The sequence below is a fragment of the Eretmochelys imbricata genome, chromosome 5, assembly GCF_965152235.1.
Source record: "Eretmochelys imbricata isolate rEreImb1 chromosome 5, rEreImb1.hap1, whole genome shotgun sequence".
NCBI lineage: Eukaryota > Metazoa > Chordata > Testudines > Cheloniidae > Eretmochelys > Eretmochelys imbricata.
In genome coordinates, this window is record NC_135576.1 from 100178566 (window position 1) to 100200104 (window position 21539).

At 40.0% G+C, this 21539-nt stretch overlaps 1 protein-coding gene across 1 annotated transcript in view; it reads left to right on the forward strand.

The window, feature by feature from the left end:
• The first annotated feature begins 130 nt into the window (after positions 1-130).
• DOCK8 (dedicator of cytokinesis 8) overlaps positions 131-21539 on the forward strand; it is a 132815-nt gene continuing 111406 nt past the window's right edge. The window contains exons 1-2 of the mRNA XM_077817612.1: positions 131-310; positions 20890-20986. Of these exons, the coding sequence (XP_077673738.1) occupies positions 258-310; positions 20890-20986 (150 nt within the window). The 5' untranslated portion in view covers positions 131-257. The remainder of the gene's footprint in view (positions 311-20889; positions 20987-21539) is intronic.

The window sequence follows — 21539 nt, forward strand, 5'->3', positions numbered from 1 at the left end:
CTCCGGGTATTTTGATTTTCAGCGCACCGGGAGCCCCGGAATTGGGCAGGCTGGTCTCTAGAGGATAAGTCAGTAGCTGAGCCCTCCCACTTGGCCAATTTCAGTGAGGAAGGTGAAATGCGGAAGTTTCCACCCAGAACTGTCAGATGAAACTCTCTCTTTAGCCCTTGGTATGGTACACATCATAAACGCCCTGGGTGGAAATTACCAGCCTCTCCCCTCCTAGGGATCTTAAAATCCGAGGGACGCTGTCAAGCATGGCCACTTTACCCGCAGCTGACAGAAGGGCATTTGCCCTGAAAATCAACAGGTAAGAGACTTTTCGTGACCTCTAAACTTTCCGTGGCGGGGGTGGGGAAGGCAGCAGCTCTGCATGCGAGAAGATGAATGATTCGGGTGTGGGTTCCCTGTCCCACCGAGACCTCGGGCGTGGAGCCATCTGCACGCCCCTGATAGCTAAGGAGCTCTGCCAAAGTTTCCCTCCTATGGAGGGAGGCTCCGGCTCGGTGGGTTAAGTTTAAAGCATGTCTCTCGCATCGTGAATTTTGCTTTATAAGACAATGGGCACCTCACATTTTAAAGTCTCGTTCTTGTTCACTCTTGGCACAGCAGTATCCTTGGCTAGACTCAACTTGTTTTGTTTTGTTTTGTTTTGTCTCCTGAAGAAGCTCGCTCTAGGAATCCCCTCCCTGGAAAAACTGATCATTTGTGTGTGTGTTGGTTCTTTATTCACTCGGCATACTGGGTTTATTTTTCTGACAGGTAGGACATGTCAGATGCCTCACGTGGTTTGCTACTAAGGTTTAATTCCTTTGTCAGGACAAGCCCTGCGTCGGCTTGAAAACTCTGCTCCTCACATAGTGGGGTGAGGTTTTATATGTATGAGATCCCCTCTTCAGATGGAAGAGCGTAAATGGTTTTATGACTGTGATGATACTTTTGCAACACAAGGTTTTTCTTTATATGCAGTTAGTATTAAGATGACACCTAGCATTTTTCTCACATGCTGCCTTTTTATATTATGAATCACCAGAGGATTTAAAATGAAAAATGTGATTCTAATTTTTACCCTGTCAAGACTAACCTTAAACTCCACTATGCCATCCTTTTACTGCTAATCTTTCATTCTCATAGAGTTTAAACTGTGGCCTTTTCTCAGAGGCAAGTACTGATTGTTCAGCTGGTGTGTGTGTTATGGTAGCATTGAGAAATCAAGACATTTATTTTGGTGTTGTTAGGCTAAGAGAAAATACAGGGCGTCTTTTGTACGGCCTAATTATCTCACTACAAAAGCCTCAGTTCCAGGTAGTTGGTTTTAAAAACAAATTAACTGAGTTTGCCAATATGTCTAAGAACAAACAGGATAATGATTTTATTACTGACAGTGAGCAAGACCATCTCTGTGCCAGAGCGCCCCCCACCCCAAAATGCATAGAACCCCACTTCCTCAGCAATTTGTCGAAAGAGATGGCGTTTACAGTTATTAAGGAAAACGATTATATTATCATACATATACGTCTTTCCCATGATAATTGTCCCATCACAAATTGCACATCATTTTACCTTTCCAAACCCTTCAAGAGTTCATTTCAAGTTGCTGGAAGAATATATTCTTTACAACCGTGTGGGATTATATTGAAAGATTTTCCAAAGGATGACTTAATCCAACACTCTTTTCTTTGGCAAATTTTCCATTGACTTCAGCAGGACCTTTGTTTGAGTAAGGAGTGAAGGACTGGGTCGTATTACAGTTTCTCTACCTTTAGGGCCAGATTCATCAGTCACTCTGGCTGCTTTTTGCTGCTCTTATACTGTTTACAGTTACTTTGTATTGCCAAAGCTGCTGAAGCATACCAGTGAAATTGGCCTTATGCATTATCTATCCAAGCCTCATTTAAGATTGGCTAAAGAGAAAAATTGTGCAATTAGACCAATAGTTTTGTTTTCCTTTTAAATTTGTCTTATAGTTTGCAGTGTCAATGATGAATGTTTGTGTAGTGAAACAAACAAAGATTGAAATCCATCATGTTCTGAATCTATAATCATAATTTAACAATAATTAGATTTAGTTTACAAGCATTATTCAGGAATGGTTCTGTTCTATAGAGCTGACATATGTGAAAAGTGACGAGAATGGTAAAAGTTGTGTATATTTACTAGCAGAAATTATGTTCTAGTCCCCTCTTCAAAAGTGACAGATTACTACTATATGGACCAAATCCTATTTGCCGTGTTATGTGAATTATTCCATTGACAGTAGCACTTGGCTCTTGGTCTTCAACAAAAGCAAACTTCATGCACAGCAGCAATGTTCACTTTTTTTTTTCAAGAGACACTGTCAAGATAAGTAACTGTAAATCAATGGGCTAATTCGTCAGCCCATGCAGCATAGAACACGCTCCAGCCGTGGAATTCTAATCTCCTTTCTTCAGGGTTTTGGTTTTATTCCTTCAAAATGAAACATTTAAACACAAATTCAATTTACCAGTCGTCTCCTTTCCCCTGAGGGGGCTTCTGGAAGGGCCTATCTGCTCCCTATTGGATTACTCTCTACAGGCCTCCTGTCTGGGAGTTAGGCAAGCCTCTCCTCTCCCTTCTTATTCCTAGCCTGCTCCCTGCAGCATTCTACAGGACATCTGCCTGAGAATCCTATATAACCTGGGTTCTTTCCTTTGCCCCAGGGTCTCCTGTAGGAGCCTACCTATTTCCTGCTTCTATCCAGCAGAACTGAACTACTTGCTGGTACTTCTTAATTATTTATTTTATTATTATTATTATTTATTTGTATCACTGTAGCACCTAGCAGCAGCGCTTAAAGTGTGCCTGCTTGCAACAGCTCTCAGACGGGTGAAATAAAATTTATATTAAGCCCCCTCTGATTGGCTGTTTTCCCCACCTCCTGGCCTAGAGCAGCCAGTCTCCCCTCTGGAGGCAACACCATTCTCGCAGGAGGGACATGCCAGAAGAAAAAGCCCAGCAGCTCAGAATGGCTCCACTCTCTCCGCTCCTCTGCCCTTGCCTCCCCTTTTGTCCCCTCTTATGAGCAATAGGATGGCAGTTCTACTCCTCCCGCCTCTTCTTTCCCTCCCTGCAACACCAGCCCTGGGAAGAGAAAGAGGGGACCCTACTACAGCCCCCCAGGCCTGGGAGAGGGGACTGGAGAACCCCAAGAGCTCAGGAGGAGCAGAGGTGAGGCTGAGGGGGAAGAATTGATGGGGCTGAGGTTGCAGGAGAGAGGTTTGGTGGAGGGCAGGAGGACAGCCAGAAGTGATGTCACTTTCATTTCTGTAGAAAGTGATTGACACCCCAGCTGCCACCATTATGTAAGCACTGCCTAGGGGCCCTAGTTAAGAACCAGGACCCAATTCTGCTAGATGCTGTACAAACAGAACAAAAAGATGATCCTTGTCCCCAAAGAGTTTGATCCCAGCATCAGCTGTCCCCCAGATGATCAGTCACAAGTGGAGGTACACCCAGTGGCCTTTTGTTTAAAGGGCCAGCCACCTTCTTACTGTCATGTAAAAAGTATTCTTTACCTATAAATATCACCTTTGATGACTAAAACTGAAAGTGTACTAACATTTCATTTCACTTTACACTATTTATATTGTTTGTTAAATATTTCCTTCACTCAGCTTTTAATGTTTGCACTTGTCTCACTTTTTACAGTGAAGATAGAGGTGTCTATTTTATAGTCAATTTCACTTGTTGGTTTTCATGCACTAGGACAGTGCAAGTCATTTGGGTTGCAAACAGTGCAGGGGAACAGTTATCATGTTACAAGCAATGTTAATTTAAAACATGTCTCATTTTTATTCATTTCTTAAAATACCTTCAAACTTGCAAGCTTTGCATGTAGTCTGTATACATAAGCATGCCTTCCTGTCACTGTTACCCTAATCTTCCCTCCCCCACTCCTTTTGTTTGCTTGTTACCAGTCAGTTGCATCCTGTGCGGTCTGATCCTCCAGCCACTTAAGCAAGTGTTTAACTATACTACTCACATGCATAAAATTGCTCATGGCACATGTATGTTGCAGAACCAGGACCTTTGATTATAACTTTTCAGGCCAGGGACTGTCTCTTACTATGTGTTGGTTCACACATAGCCAATACGACCCAGTCCTGCAATCACACCTTAATTTGCAGGGTAGGCATATCCAACCTCACCTAATCCAATTCAAATAAGGTGATCCAGTGACCTTCCTAGTTATACCAAGCTAACATCAAATAGCTGGGTTGACCAGGTACATCTTACATTACCTTCTAAAGTGTATCAAGCTTAAATAAAAGGGCAAAGATCTTTCTCTAAGAATGCCCTCAGTGAGTTAGTTCAAACTAATCAGAAGTTAGGGACATACTTCAAGAGCATGACAGCCTATCACGACTGCAGAGATGGAGCATACAGGGTAAGATGGTCTCAGAGACAGAACAGAATGCATCCAGTGTGCCTTAATAGTTGTGCCCTATTTATGGATTCCTGGCATGGACATTTTGCACTGGATTGCGTAAAACCATTTATTATATTGATAAACACAAGATATTAATTATCTGCAAGTCAAAAAGATATACATGTGTATTATTCCAGAACTTCTGATGCTTAGGCCAAGCTATTTCTTTTAATGAATTTGTATTTTTGTAATGAGAATGTAGTTAACAAAATTACAAAAAGATTCTTTGTATTTGGGAAGTGTACTAAAAATGTATCCTTCTGATCACATTTTATATTAAGGATACCTTAATATATGTGTTTTAAAGAACTAAAAATTATTGATAGATGTTTTAATAAATTGTTAGGTCAATAGGCTGGTTATATCCATGGCTTATAATCAAATTAATACCATCTACTGATGTTCTTATAGCCATCTATAACACATACTTCTCATGTATGTAGCATGCTTATAACATCAATTAATCTTTTATTAATCCTTTATGAACATAAATGCACCCTTAATATAAAGGGTGACGATTTAGCCGTTCTCTCAATTACTTATACTGGCATGGCAGTGATAGGATAAATTACCTTTTTTACAGTTTATCAAATCTATCTAATAAATTAGTTGCACGAACAAGTAAGAGCCGAATGTGACAAAAAGGTTGTGCAGGATTGAGCCTGCATCACATGAGCTTTCTCCAGTGGGACTAATCATGTAAGCAAGATTTTCTCAAGTGAGTAAGGTTTTGCAAGATCATGCCTCTAGTTAGTTCATTTAAAGGCACTCAAATGTTAATAAATTTGAATGCATTTGAAATCCATTCCTTAAATATACAATACACAGTGGCTTAGAAAATCATTATTGAGCCTTTTTTTAAAACAGATTTTTCATTTTGTGAGCCTAATCTTTGCTGCTAGAAATGATGAAAAATACAGTCTAAAGTTGCCTGTTGTTATGGGAACAGACTGCTTTTCACATACTACATCTGTGAGATAATAGTGTTTTTGTATTTGGCGTGTGCATCATCTACCACTAATAACAGATTAAGAATAAAATAGGATTTATATCCGTTTCATATTTCATATGCAACAGCCTTTCTATTAGTAGTTTCCTTCATTACAAAGGCCAATTTTCATTAGACTTTTATTTACATAAAAATTAAATATTATGGGGCTGATTCTGTAAATCTTCCATGTGAAATTACTTGGAATTCCATGTGCAGAGAGGCTGCAGAATAGAGATGTATCCTGGTTGTTAAATACTGAGTATGCTATTATTTTTGTTTTAGATCCTTTTGCCTCAGCTATAGGGAATTCTTGACAAACTATGCTAGGAATATCAGTTAAAAATAATTGTATACTACTATTTCTTTTTCATTCATTTTTACTTTTCTTTATTTCCTTCTTTTGTCACTAGGCATACTGGAACGTTTTCCCAAGAGGGGAAAATATGCATTTCCCTTTGCACATCACTGGTAGAGGCGCTGAACAGATCTTAATAGCGACTCACATTTTTCCAATTATTTATTGAGGACTAAATCTTACAAGCCTTATTCACGTGAACATCTTCACAAAAAGCCATATGTCTCCCCCTTCCTCACAGCAAACCTTTGAAAGGACTTCTCTTTGCTATCATGGCTTTGTTGTCCTAGAATCTTCTGGGCTTGTATTTAAACAGGAACCAGATTATGCCTGTCCTTTATGGAGACGTGCAGAAGGGAGAGAGCACAAGACATCAATAGGAGTTGGGTGCCTAAATATCTTTGAGGATCAGGGCCTAAGCCATTCTCCGTCACACAGTATTCAGAAGGGTCAGTTGCAATTGCATTCACTGCACATGTGTGTATATCCAGACTGCTCCCGAGGATCATCGCATTGGTGGAGAGGCGCTGGGACCACGATTCTACCCCCACTATACCTCAGTTAGGACCTTTGGAGTAAGCTCCACCCCATGATATGCCTCTGTGTGCCTGCATTTGCTGCTCCCTAAGGCAGACTGTCTCTTGGGTACTTCCTGGGGGAGAATGCATCTTTACACCTCTTCCCCACTCCAAGGGAGGGATGTGCCTTACAGGGACTACTGAGCTTTAAGTAATTTCACCACAGAGGGAGTCAGGAACATTATACTAGGTGAAGTGTTGGATCACATCCAGTGTAAATAGCTTTATAGATAACACAGCAAGCTTTTCAAGTGTCTGTAAGGTTATTCGCAAAAAGAAAAGGAGTACTTGTGGCACCTTAGAGACTAACCAATTTATTTGAGCATGAGCTTTCGTGAGCTACAGCTCACTTCATCAGATGCATACCGTGGAAACTGCAGCAGACTTTATATATACACAGAGAATATGAAACAATACCTCCTCCCACCCCACTGTCCTGCTGGTAATAGCTTATCTAAAAGCCATTTCCAGCACAAATCCAGGTTTTCTCACCCTCCACCCCCCCACACAAATTCACTCTCCTGCTGGTGATAGCCCATCCAAAGTGACAACTCTTTACACAATGTGCATGATAATCAAGTTAGGCCATTTCCTGCACAAATCCAGGTTCTCTCACTCCCTCACCCCCCTCCAAAAACCCACCCCCATACACACACAAACTCACTCTCCTGCTGGTAATAGCTCATCCAAACTGACCACTCTCCAAGTTTAAATCCAAGTTAAACCAGAACATCGGGGGGGGGGTAGGAAAAAACAAGAGGAAATAGGCTACCTTGCATAATGACTTAGCCACTCCCAGTCTCTATTTAAGCCTAAATTAATAGTATCCAATTTGCAAATGAATTCCAATTCAGCAGTTTCTCGCTGGAGTCTGGATTTGAAGTTTTTTTGTTTTAAGATAGCGACCTTCATGTCTGTGATTGCGTGACCAGAGAGATTGAAGTGTTCTCCGACTGGTTTATGAATGTTATAATTCTTGACATCTGATTTGTGTCCATTTATTCTTTTACGTAGAGACTGTCCAGTTTGACCAATGTACATGGCAGAGGGGCATTGCTGGCACATGATGGCATAAATCACATTGGTGGATGTGCAGGTGAACGAGCCTCTGATAGTGTGGCTGATGTTATTAGGCCCTGTGATGGTGTCCCCTGAATAGATATGTGGGCACAATTGGCAACGGGCTTTGTTGCAAGGATAAGTTCCTGGGTTAGTGGTTCTGTTGTGTGGTATGTGGTTGTTGGTGAGTATTTGCTTCAGGTTGCGGGGCTGTCTGTAGGCAAGGACTGGCCTGTCTCCCAAGATTTGTGAGAGTGTTGGGTCATCCTTTAGGATAGGTTGTAGATCCTTAATTGGACAGTGGGGTGGGAGGAGGTATTGTTTCATATTCTCTGTGTATATATAAAGTCTGCTGCAGTTTCCACGGTATGCATCTGATGAAGTGAGCTGTAGCTCACGAAAGCTCATGCTCAAATAAATTGGTTAGTCTCTAAGGTGCCACAAGTACTCCTTTTCTTTTTGCGAATACAGACTAACACGGCTGTTACTCTGAAACCTGTAAGGTTATTGTTTCATCAGCCCTATAGATAATAAATTTGCCTTTGTCAGTGTGTTTCTAATGACTAGGGAAATTAGTATGAGGCCTAGTGCTTTTTAATATGTTTTAAAACCCTCTTAATCATACTTTACATTTGCTTGAGGCACAATTTAACTGGCCATTGTGGAGGGATCCAAACCATGTTTTAGAAACAGGATTAAAAAATCATGTTTTGGCTTGGATCTCTACTTGAGCTAAAGCACATTTTAAACTCAAGGTTTGGCCCCCTCCACATGGCACATCAAACTATGTTATTACCCAGTTCTACCACAACCAAATTAAAACTGTGTGTTTAAACAATGTTGTAAACCTTATGCCTAAGAATCTCGCTACAGGAAAACAACAGTGTTATAGCTTTTTTTTTTTTTTTTAATCTCCAGTGTGGTTGGGAAAAGACAATTCTGTAACCATGTTAAGGAATAACCTTTTAGCCTGTGTTTTAGTCTGTAGCCTATTATGTTTTATACACTGTCAATAAAATGAGTGATGATATGGATGTCCCTAACCCTGACAAAGAACTGTGCTAGCCCATGTTTCTTCATGCAGTGTAGATGGGCTCTGAATTAGCATGGGAGCAAGCTACGGAACGGACACCGAGTTGTATTTCTAAATTATACAAATATTATTTCAAGATTACCACCATAATCCTAATTGGTTAATTCAAATGTATAATGTTTAAAGAAATCTCTATAAGTATCTTTCTTGTTGCCACAGATGTGTTTATCTGGGGCAAGTGTCTGGCTTTTATAGCGAAAAAACATACTAGAGAGGTAACACATCATAGGAGGAAATTTGGTTGCGTCTGTTGTTTTTGAAGACCAAAGCTCAGGTAGGTTTGTAAGCGAACATTGCAGAATGCATATACATCACTGTGACAAAGTGTATAGGCACTCCTATGGCCCAATGTACAAGAGGTAGAAAGGTTCCCTGCCTATTACATGGCTGGTCTAGGGTGGGACTATAAAAAGAAAGCAGAGGGACATATCCTCTTCCAGCTTTCTGAAAGCTAAAAAGGTGGTGGTTGTTGCCAAGTGATTTTTCATCTTTTTGAGTTAATAAAGGGAGCCTTGAGGAAAAGGACTTAAATGTTTTACCTTCTCTGGCTGGTGAATCTGCCCGTTGGTTTATAACCATATCCAAACAAGAAGATGTGAGAACAGCCACTGAAGTAAGTCAGCAATTAGGAGTACGTAGACACCCAGTCCAGTCATGTATCAGTGAAAAATACCAGGAGCAGCAAATGCAGGCTCCATAATGCAGATCCACTGTGGGCCGCTGAAGAAGCTACTGCAGAAAGAACTGTTTAGAATAAGAAGTAGCCATGGAATCAGAAAGCCACTGAGGTTCATTCAGTGACAGACATTACGAATAGATATTAAGTAAACATCAGAATAATCGTCATCTGCCAGGGAGTCAGATAGTTCTAGATATCTCCATTTGTTTGTTATAGTAGTTATTTGTGAAAGCTATCATATTTTAATTGTATTTGGGGTCTATTTTGTTTTTGTTTCTTTTAAAGAAAGAGGTAACAGTACCACTAGAATCAGTGGAATCCCTGTTGTGTGATAGAAGTATTATTCTTTGACCCATGGCAGATGACCAGGAACAGGAAATAAAATTTAGTCTCTGACCAACAAAACTCTGTGTCACAGCACTGTGGAAAGTGTCATTATACCTTTTGATGACAGATTTCACACTTACTTTAAACATCTAAAGTACTTTAAGATGTTTATGCTGTAATTTATGGAGCAGTTCTTTTGTTTATGACATGGCAAACATTAATCCTACTCAGCAAAAATACATTTGTGGAATGAGAAATATGTTAATCCCATCTGATGCCAGGCGGGAAGGTTTGTATTCATCTTTCTAAACATTTACTTCTGTTCTTCTGTGAAAACTGGTAAGGAAGCAAACTGTACATATTCCACATCCTCTGCCACTTTTAGGTTATATAGTAGTCAAACATGATAGTTTATTGGAACGGTTGGAATTATTTGCCATTTTTCCTCCTCAGCTAGAAGTTTTCTGGTGTTAAAAAAACATACTTTAGACTATCATCACTAATGAAGAAAAAAATACCCTGGAAAGAGTTTAATTGATAATGTACCCACCTTCATGCTTGCCATCAAAAATGTAACTACAGTAAAATATGCTCAAATCAAAACTTCAGTTCCAATATCCTCAAACTTTGAACAAATTCAAATCCAGAATCTGCAGCTTCTTTTCATGGGCCTTTTGCAGAAAATTTAGGGTTGCTAATTTTAGTTGTATGTATTCCTGGAGATTTCATCACATGACATAATCTTTAATTAAAGATTAATCTTTAATTCCTGGAGACTCCAGGCCAATGCTGGAGGCTTGGCAACCCTAAGACATACCAGTCTCATGTGAGAGCTTTGTTCTTATTTTGGGAAGCTGCTTGTACAGCGCTTCTAGTGACCAAGGAAACTACTCCACAATGCAATCCACAACTGCATGATGTAATGCAAAAGTGTTTCATCGTTCCCTTCTGAAACCCCTGCAGGCTGGCTACTTCTCACATAGCAGGAGAAAGTGGCATGTTGGAGTGAGAGTCAGAGCAAAGGGCCAACTCTGCATGTTTCCATTCACAAGCTGGCTATTATGGAACCTTTGAGAGTCCATCATTTACTTCATTCTCAGACTATTTGAATGTACTTCAAAATTCATAGCACAACTCTGCCAGAATTGCCAGGATTTATCTGGTTTGGTATCAAGCCATGTAAAACCACTGAATCTGATATGATTTCCATGCAAAATAACAAAAAACCTGGGCCAGGTTCACTTGAAATTCAGATGTGATTTGCCAGAAGATTAAAATATCTGGTTCAAGTTTTGTCTTTATAGAAAACATGCCAGGTAAAGCCAGTTTCACCTGTTCTGTTTGTTTCAGGTTTTGTAACAAAGGTCTTTCTCTTCTTTAAGTCAAAATCTGCTCTTTTCTGTAATGATATCTGAGTTCAACGGATCTCACTTGCTGTAGAAGTCCTTAGAATATCAAGTTTATTGTAACTAAGGCTGTAGGTTTAACTTGTACAACCACTGTCTTGAAACCAAGAACTGTGCTCTGGAGGAAATCCTTTCTCTGCTAAGATATAACATAAGTAGGCACAGTACCACTTCTTCCTCTGTGGTCTTTTAATCATCCGCTGCCCTGCTGCTTATATGAAATGTCTGCTTTTTAAATAACTTTTAAGAATAGGTTAGAAATTGAGGAACCACTCTTTCCTTCTAGACTTCAGTAATCTGTCACACAGCCAAACTGGGTGCTAGTATTTTTCCTTAGAGTGCAGGTGAATGTGACTGGATACCATATATTTTAGATCAATAACTGTGTAATCTGTGTTTGGTGATAAACATAATGACAACAGCAGCAAAACCCTTACCCAAAGTAAAATTAAACAGGAGTCCAAGCTTTCCCAAAGCTTGAAAGTGTTCACATTGGGCGTTTTGTTTGATCTTTGTCTGAAAATATAATTAGCTGCTAGTAAAAAATTGCGTGCAAACGATTTAATTTTCCATGTTCTAATGAAATTATTTCCAGAGTCATCAGATAAAAAATACATTAAAGTCTCTTTGTAACAATTTATTTGTAAACTTAAGGCCAAATTCTGCAGGCTTTCTTACTCACAGGAGCATTCCCAATTACTCCAGTTTGTGGATAAATTATAGGTGCTGCTTTGGCTCCTGTAAATGTCAAAGTTAAAATTCATATAAACCATAATGGGAGAGAGATTGGACTCTTAACAGTGTGTGTGTGTTTGAAAAAAGTAGTGTCTCAGACACATATTACCTTCAGAAACAACAACCCCAACAAAAACCCCAACAATGTAAGCCTTTCTGTTTATTAATGTTTAATGTCACTCTGTTTCGATTGTAAGCTCTTTGGGACAGGAGCTGTGTCTTTCTATATATGTATACAGCACCTAGCACAACCCCAATCCTTACTGTGACCTTTGGGAACTACTGCAACACAACTATTAAATCATGATCAGTCATCATCATCATCATCATCACAGGCAATACCCAACCACTAGCGACTGTATAGTCCTTACATGTATAAAGATATCATGGTGCTGGGCATGATGCAAATCACACATTTGACAAAATGACAATCAAGTTTTACTTTATATTCCAATTACACACCTGCTTCTCACTAATTTTTAATGAATCAGCAACAGGCTTATACCCTCCTGTCTGCTTTTCAAATGACCAAAGAATAATAATAAAAGCAACTGTCCAAATTTGGGGGAAATTATTTTGTTTACAATAGTAGCCAACCCTATTTCAATGTCCCCCTTGGTTTAAAGCCACAGGGGAACACAAACATAGTAGCAGTTGCACCTTCTAAACTAGAATTGAATAATGGCTAAGGAAGCAGTAATAAAGCTGTCAGCCACAGGAAAACTGTATAAAGACCAAAAATGTGTCAGCAGAAACATCACAACAGGGATCCAATCTTGCTGTTCTGAAACAAATTGCAAGGCATGCCAAAAAAATGCCACAACTTTGAATACGCAAAATCCTGCCTCCTTGGGGAACCAGGGTCAAAGCACGGCAGGGTCAAAGCACAAATAATGTTCTTCCAACTCCTATTGCTAATCTGTGTAATAGCTGATTTGTTTTAGCTGTCCCTGTGGCTTTTGAAGTGGCCTTGCTGTTATTACAGCCAGTAGGATACATCCGTTTCATTCACATGAATGGTATTGTGAACTCCTCCAAAGATGCCAGCTGTAAAAGAAACATGGTACAGAATGGAAGGAAAGGTCCCTTCCCCTCCAGAGAAAAATGTCCAGACATGGGTCTTTAGTTAGTAGCAAAAAAGAAGGACTTAATTCCATGGACTGATACTGATTGCCAGATTTAAAGTCTGAGCCTTTTAGTTACTTCTAAGCTTTGGTAGTAGTCTCCCCCTCCCCACCCCCCCGCCAAGGGTAAGGTGGGGGGAAAGAGAGAGAAAAAGTTTCAAACTGTTAAGCTAATTGTAAATTTTACAAAGTTGCTTTTATTGCAGTAGCCTTTTGTTAATGCAGTCCTTGGATTTGCTTTGAAAAACTTTTTAATGGTATAGTTTTTGTATCTGGCTTGAAAATAAACACTGAGTAGAAATGCCTTGTGTTTCTGCTGGATGAAAGATTGAATAACAAGAGTAAGAAGTCCAAAACTATATTCTCTGCCCCAGTATGGAACTACATTTATTTTGAGCTCAGATGAAGTTGTGAGCTGGAATAAAATGTCCTTGTACTCTCTTTATAATAATTTTGTTGGAATATGTTTCTGGATTGATAGGAAGCTGTAGACAGTACAAGTATCCAACAAATTAAAAAGGAGCATATTGTCATTTGCTTTATGACATACTAAATCAAAATATTAGCCTGGGTGTAAACGAAGGCACAAATATCTTAGAAGTTGTTCTGACAGAACAGTCGAGGACTCATCCTTTTGATTTGGTTAGACTATGCTGCTGACAATCCAAGATTTTCTACAGAAAGCAATTTAAACAGCCCAGCAACAAGCAGAGAGGCGCCCTAGCTGCAAATTTTGGATCCAGATCCAGCTTTCCTATGGGATATGCATATTTAATGGTTTAGTTCAGAGTCTTATTTATTCAAAAGTGCATTAAAGGAATTTTTGATCTAAGTTTTTTTGGTAAACTAGTATGAGAGAACCCAGAAGCAAGCACTGAATAATAAGACTAGATAAAATTGGATTAATTTATCTGGTACAGGTGACCTATGTATATAATTTTGTATGTTGTTTACATTTTTCAGTCACATTGGGGTAACAGATGAGCTTTATTAATCACAGATCCCATTTTTTCAAACAAAAATAATTTTCCATTCAAAATTAATGCTGTGTGAAGTCATTCAGGAATGATCTAATGTGTCCAATTCCATTTTTACATCCACTTTTACAAGTTAATTTTATGTATTTACAGGCAGTTTGAGAACAGAGGTGCATTAAACTGAGTCTTCAAGTTTCATATAGCTCCTTGTTTTCCAGGAAGTGCCAGTGTACTGATCACATGAAAAACTGTAGCTGAAAAAGTAAATACAGTAAATGCATTCCTTGGCTGTTTTCTCTCCTCTAAACCTAGCAAGTAATAATGAGATTGGGAGACAACATAAAATTTTGTTCTATACATTTAATACCTTAAACACAGAAGCCACCACTGCATGCACAAACAAATCTCCTGTACTACCTCATATCCTTTGTGCTTGATCCACAGAGTATGATTTTAAAAATACACAAGCACATGGACCAAGGTGACCGAATCCTGAGTCTTCAATTTGTTTATGTGGTAGGGAAATGTGGTTGCCCTTTCCCCCACACTGCCAGAAATAGTTTACTTAAAGTTAATTTGTGTGTATGTTATATTCCTCTCCCTGAAGAACAAGCAGCTAAACAGGAGTGCTTAAAAATTCTGAGTGCATTGAATGACTGGCATGTCTAACCACGGATGAAAATGAAAACTGGCCTTCTGCCTGAGTTTCCTACTAACTAGCTGACAACATAAAGATGAGGATGATGTTCTGTCCCAGAGTTCTTCATCCATTTCTGCACAGTCTGCTGCACCCCATGCTGACTTTGGGAAGACGTTGCACGACTGTCCAGCAATTAAAATTCAGTTGTCCAGTCTGGGATTTTTGTTCTCTTCCTAAGCAGAGTATTTCTTAAACTGATAGACCCCGAATAAGGCCATGACAGAGTGCAGAGGCCCTATCTGAGCAGCAGCAGACAAAGAGTGAACTGCTAGCCCAGATCAACCACACCTGTGAAGAAGGAGGTAATGAAGCAGAGCTGTGGTACCTGAAGGCCAGATTAGAAATTTAGAGGAAAACCAGGGAACTCTGTTAAAAGAAAATACTTCCATTGGTAGTGAGAAGGGAAAAGAATCTCTGAGATAGATTTCTATGCTTTATAGCTAAAGAGCTGGGTTGTAGTCTGACCTGTTGTGGTTCCGCCCCCGCCCTGTTTACTTTCTTCTCTAGCAGAATTTTTTTTTTGTTGCAACCAGAGAACTCTCAAACCTGAGAATAAAGCCACAGAAGAATTATTTTAGTAGATGATTTGCTTCATCGCTATTAGACAAGCAGGTCCATTCCTCAGATTAACAAAGGTTTAACATAAAGTTAAGCATAGGCAACATGTTTGGGTTTTTTTACAGAAAATCATAAATGGATGCATAATTCTGTTTAATGTTACTTTTCTTACAGAAAGTAGGAGAAGCCAAACCAGTCAATGTATAATAATAAAGATTTTTTCTGCTGTATTTTATGGACCACCGCCCCCCCCGCCCCGGTGTAAATGCATATATACACCCATCCTTTGAGAGACTCCTCCTTTCCCCCTTTTTAGTTAACCTCTTTGGTTTTTTGTAGCCAATGAAGCTCTTTCAGAAGCCTGTTCTCAATTCTCTAAGAGTACTGGCTGGATAGATAACTTGAGTGATAAAAGTTTCTCTCACCAGTTCCTCCAACTAGATAGTTGCTGATTTCCTTTGAATGATGTCAACTAAAAGGTGTATACAACAGACACTTACCTTTAAGACCAGCTTTTCTCTATTTAAAAGTTTCCACTTTCCAGCTGATGAAAGATCTCTGTGAGCTTAAAAACCATTCTCTTCTGCTCTGTTTTATATTTACTCAAAGTTTTGTACTGTACCTCTGACCACCGTGGCACCACAGTGCCTGCTGTGTTCTTTCCAAATCTGTCTTTAGCAGATCCAGTTCAAAAGAGGAAAACTTTGACGGGTAGATTTTAGAGTGAAATCCTAAGAATCTGCTACATACGTTATGTGCAATTGTATCTTTGCTTTAAAGACAATTCATTATATTACTTCCTAATATTGATACAATGATTGTCCATATACAAAAGCATATTTCTCTTACATGTGATTAGTCTCCAGCACTTTTTTTGTAGCGCAGACTAATGTGCCTCAGCGGGGGATCACTCAGCCTCTCTCATCTCATCCACAGTGCAATGAATTAATTGCATTACCATTCCATTGTGGGCCTCGGAAGCTCGTGGCATATGAATGTTCGAAGTTTGATAATGGCCTGTTCATTTCTAATACTTTTGTTTCTTTCTTGTTGCGATTGGTGAATTTTTTACCTATCAGTTGCTAATTAGTATTTTTGCTTTTGAGAGTGATTCAAGACATCGTTTTGCCTTGCAATTGGCTTTCCATACAACTGTATGTGGATAGAGTTATTGATGAGTAGTGATTTTTCTTTTGAATATCTTCTCTTGGACATCTTCATCAGAAGATTCTCCCTCTTCTGGGCACTTATAGCTGTGATCTGTCTGTCCCTCATCCTACTTATGTGACTGGTACTACCCAATTTGGAGAGCCACTTGTTCTCCTTATGCTGTGAGCCTGACCCAGAGGTCCTTGATCTTGCTGGGAATCTACTGATTTCAGTGGGCTTTGGCTGCGGTTTTATGACATGAGCATAAAATTAAGAGACGAGCTATCACCATTTTAAATTATTGCTCAAGTGAACTAGGTCAATTAGGAGTGTCCAAGAGAGGGTCTAAAATATTCTAGACAGAGAAGGTAACTTGTTTTCATTTTCTTTTCTGTTCCATTGTATCATTTAGGCCTAATCACTAACCTAAATCATGTTCTAGCTCTGATGCCCTTGTCCTGCAATGAGCTCCGCACCGGCAGTACTCTCTGAATGTGGCCCATGGGCTTAATTACACTTTAATAACCTGCTGTCTGTAACCACAATTGCACTGTTGGTTTAAGAGTATTATACAAATTGTATACTTTGTTTAGGAGAGGATTTAGCTGCGGGGGGGGGTGAACTGTTAAGTCACAACTATAATGAGCTGTTTGGAAAAATTGCTGCAGGATTGCATATACTACTTGAAAGTCAATGGGCCCCTGGGAAAATTCACCTGGTGTAGGAGCAGGGACTGTTCCAACCCCCAAGTGCAGCCAAAAATGTCGGAGGCCCAAAATTGGCATAAAGCTACCTTTGCTTTCCCCCACCCCTCTCCTTTTCTTGTGGGTTGTGCCTACTGATCACTGCAACATGGAATCTGACCCAGTGGGAATTTCACCTCTGAATTTAGTGACAGCAGAATCAAGCCTTATGACATTTTCTCTACAGTCAGTTGTCTCATTGAGTACTACGCAAAAAACCAGGGACCAAATAAGAGCACGGCACTGTTATTGCCATATCTATATGTTTGGGGCCAATTCTGATCTCAGGAATGCTTGCTCAACTACTAGTGGCTGAAACTGGTCCTGCAAATGGTTCAACACATGGACCCTTGCACCTGCATGGAGTCATTTCTATAGGATCAGGGCCCAATGGAAGTTGAGTTTGTGTATATCTAAGGGTAAAATCTGGCTCTTGTTTTCTCAGTGAGTGTCGTTGTAGATCTAGCTAGCGAGCAGAGTTTGTTTGCAAAACTCATGTAGTACAGATATCCTAGTGCACAATATTTTTAATTTAGCAGAAATAGTTAAATTCGTAAATGAAACAAGATATACTATCTACTTCAGTATCTAAAGTTTATTAAATTGAACCAGCCTTCTTTACTTTATCAATTTCCTGTAAATGTATGTAATTTTTTCTTCAATATTGTAGTGTTCCTTTTCAAACTTATTCCTTCTGTTAGATAGTGAAAAATCTGTGGGATCAAATTAATTTAGGGTGACCGATCGTGTGTCCCATGTTGGCTGGAACAGTCCCTTTTTAAGCCCTGTCCCTGCCGTCCAGAGTTTTTTGGAAAAAGTGGGCATTTGTCCCATTTGCTCTTTCCAACTTGCTCAGTTGGCAAAAGCAAATGGGACAAATGCTCACTTTTGTCAAAAAAGGTGGAGTGCGGAGGAACGTGCAGGGGACAGGCCGAGATCGAGCGGGCAGTGATACTAGCCCCAGCCTCATGCGGGGGGCAGACAGGGCTCAAGCGAGCAATGATGCTAGCCCCAGCCTCGTGCTGAGGGCAGGCAGAGCTCGGACAAGTAGCTCAGGCCAGCCCCATGCACGGGCGGGTGGGAGAAAGGGATGGCTCGGGCTAGCCCCCTGCGGTGTCCCATTTTTCCATTGGGGAAATATGATCATACTAAACGCATTGCCTCTTGTAAGGGGCATAACTCCTCTGAAGGCCACGGAGTTGCATCTGCTTACACCAAATGGTGAGTTGGGTCCTGGTCTGTGTTCTTCTTTTCCCTTTTGTAGCTCAGAACAATGCCCTGTTTTAGGGGCCTAATCACCCCACAACCTGTATAATTTAGAGACATGTTATCCCCTCATCTAGAGTGACATCTGTTTTTGGAAAACATTTAGCCATAGTCTGCCAGCAGATGAATGCTGCTACAACTTTCATTAATGTCAATGAGACTCGTGTGGTATGCTTCACAGGGCAGAACCTGGCCCATTCTCTTCAAAGGAAAATCCTGGGTTCAGTAAAACTGAGACTTACTTCATGCTGTGAGAGACACATGATCAGAGATTACTTGTAGTGGGAGATGAACTGGAAGAAAATCGACTTGCTATACAGTTTTTGTTCTCTTTTTAAAAGTCGCCCATATTATCTTAAACACACCAGACACTGGAAAACCACGGATTTCCCCTACGTGCCTTTTTACTGATGTTTTAAAAACACTTATTTCTCTATTGAATCAGCTCAAGAATCCCTCAACATTTTGGCTTGTTAAAGCCTTGTAGTGCCAATACTGAGTAAGAACATATTTTTTCTGTGATATCTTTTCTTCCTGTTCCATAGCAGTACTTCGGCTTTTCAGGGCTGCTTTTGCTCTGGCTGTAAACATTGTTGTTTTTAGAGTCAAGCAAAGTCTCGGTCACACTTGACAAGGACCCTGAATTAACAGCTGCTTCACAGGCAGCTGGGGACTGGAGAAGAGAAGGTGCAGATTGAACAGGGAAGCCCCATCTTGTTGGATCTGATAAGTCTGATTATCAGATGGCTGAAGAACCCAATAATGCTCACTAGCATTAGAGGAAGGAGTGCTGGGGAGAGAAGAGCCTTCTCAGTTCACCACATCATGATGTTTCCCTAACCCCGTGCAGGTTGTCCCATATAACAAAGAACTTTTCTGATTCTCCTCCAATGGGAGACTGGACTACCTAATTTCCTTTAAACTTGAGACCTGTTCCAAAGCAATAATGCTGTCTGAAGTGAAGCCAGACCCTCCTTTACCACACTTAAATATAACCCTACCCCAAGGAAAGCCTTCTATAACCTGAAAAAGGAGAAGAGCCCGACCCTGCATGAAGTCCACTGGGGACTATGCTATTTCCGGTCTGTTTGACTTGGAAGAGGCTCAGATACTATAGTGATGGGTGGCAGCACAAAACTGTAACATAGATAATGTAAACTGAAACACTGAGGATCAGGTTCATTGCTGATATAACTCCATTAACTTCAGAAAAATTACACCAGGGATGAATGTGGTGTGAGGGAGATTAAGGGCCTGATTTTCAGAGGTGCTGAACACTTGTAGCTCCCACTGATTTCATTTGGAGTGGTGAGTGCTCAGCATCTTTTGAAAATCCAGTTCTGAGCTCAGCATCATTCAGTGAGTCAGTTGCAGAGCTGGGAATAGACTCATGGGCTCCCAATATCCTGCTTTTACCACTAGACACTCTGGACTCTAGTGGATCCTGCTAAATATCCCATCCCATGGTCATGTGACAATATTTTCTTGATTTCTCCAAAGAAGTTATTGTGGGGAAGATTTTCAAAAGTGCAAATGGCAATTAAATGCCTCACTCCCATTGACTTTCAGTGGGAGTTAGGCACATAATTGCCATCTGCACCTTTGAGAATCATGCCCCGTGTTCCCAAGGTAAAATATGTAAATAACCAGCTTCAAAACAAAAACAAAAATTACTCAATCATTATTATGTATTTTTTTTATTTATTTCCTGAGCCTCATAGAATATTTACCAGGAGGTTATTAAAGAAAGTTAATGCAATGAATCTGATTAGTGGATTGTTAACTCAATGGGTTTGATTGGCTGACTGTACTATCAATCACCTTGGGATTTTCAAAAGCGCTTGGCATTGACCTATCTCTGCTCTCATTGAAATCAATCAGTGAGTACTTTAGAAAATCTCACTCTTATACATTCAACTGATACTCTTATTAAGACTACAATGTTCTGGACTGGTGTTTTTGATTCCAGGTGCTAATGACAGCACGCTGTGTTATTGATCTGAGCATAGGATTTTATTGTTCGGTCAGTGGAGTCTTGTCTTATTGCTTTTTTTGGTCCATGAGTAGCTCATTAAAAATGTTTTCCCTCTGTGGTGGTCCCTCTCTGTTCTCTTGCTCTATAGTAGTTACTTTGCAGGACGGAATTTGCAGACTGTTATTAAATATTGCTACTCATGTTCCAATTACACTTGATTTTGGGTCAAATTCTTCTTACCAGTTTATATTTAGTTTCTCAGTTCCAAGAATTTAGCTTAGATAGCACTATATCTATTGATGGGCGAATGAACAGAATCCTGAGAATACAGGACTGTAAACGTTTTATGAACAATTCAGTGAAGGCTAACACTTGTTACAAAGCAAGAGGAGAGCAGGGAATAATCAAAATATGGTTCCAAACATTAGAGTACATCATTAAGCTGCTTAAACTCTAGGAAAAATATTTGATTATCTTATTTGAACCTCAGATATTCATAAATGTAGAGTTGAAATTAACCAGTGTGCCCTTAACATTTGTTGTCAGTTGGTTTTGAATTGTGGACAACTACTGCACTACATTTAAGTTTTTCACGAAAGCTCATGCTCAAATAAACTGGTTAGTCTCTAAGGTGCCACAAGTACTCCTTTTCTTTTTGCGAATACAGACTAACACGGCTGTTACTCTGAAACCTGTCATTTAAGTTTTTCTGTTTTAATTAAAGGCATTCATCAGCAGAAATAAGGAAGCAATTTACCCTCCAACCGAGTGTTGGACAGTTTTGTCTACGAAGTATAAGCGCCTCTGGCTCTATTCAGCTGGTAAGTACAGAGATTCGTTTTTTATGTATAGTTTTTCCATCTATATTGATTTATGTTTTTAGGCTGGGGTCACTGAACTCTTCTTGGGGGCTGATCTTGCTTTCTGCTGCCCTCTGCATAAGGCTGTAATAGAACTACTGCAATGTGAGCCGAGGCACCTGTTTGTTTGGAACGATTGTCAGTGATGCCCAGGGCCTGAGATCGAGTAGCATAAATCAAAGGAAATAAGTGACTGTGCAGATTGTGGCTTTTTGCTGGAATTGTTTGAGCCCTGCCCTGTAAGCACATATAGGCACAGAGGTGAGTGTGCTGTGTGCTGACCGGAGGTGCTCTGCAAAGACGGGTGCGTGCCCAGAATAAAAAGGGGCATTACGTGACCCATATGGCATGGGTCAGCGCATGATTTCCTACACTTTCATAGCATGAAGCATTTGGCACTCATTGGAAAGAGGACTGTGCATTAGTTGGACCGCTAGGTAACAAATTTTGTCAACATACTTCAGTTTCAGTGCTTTTTTCTCTTGTGATTGTCTGTGGATAGGTGACCATTTTC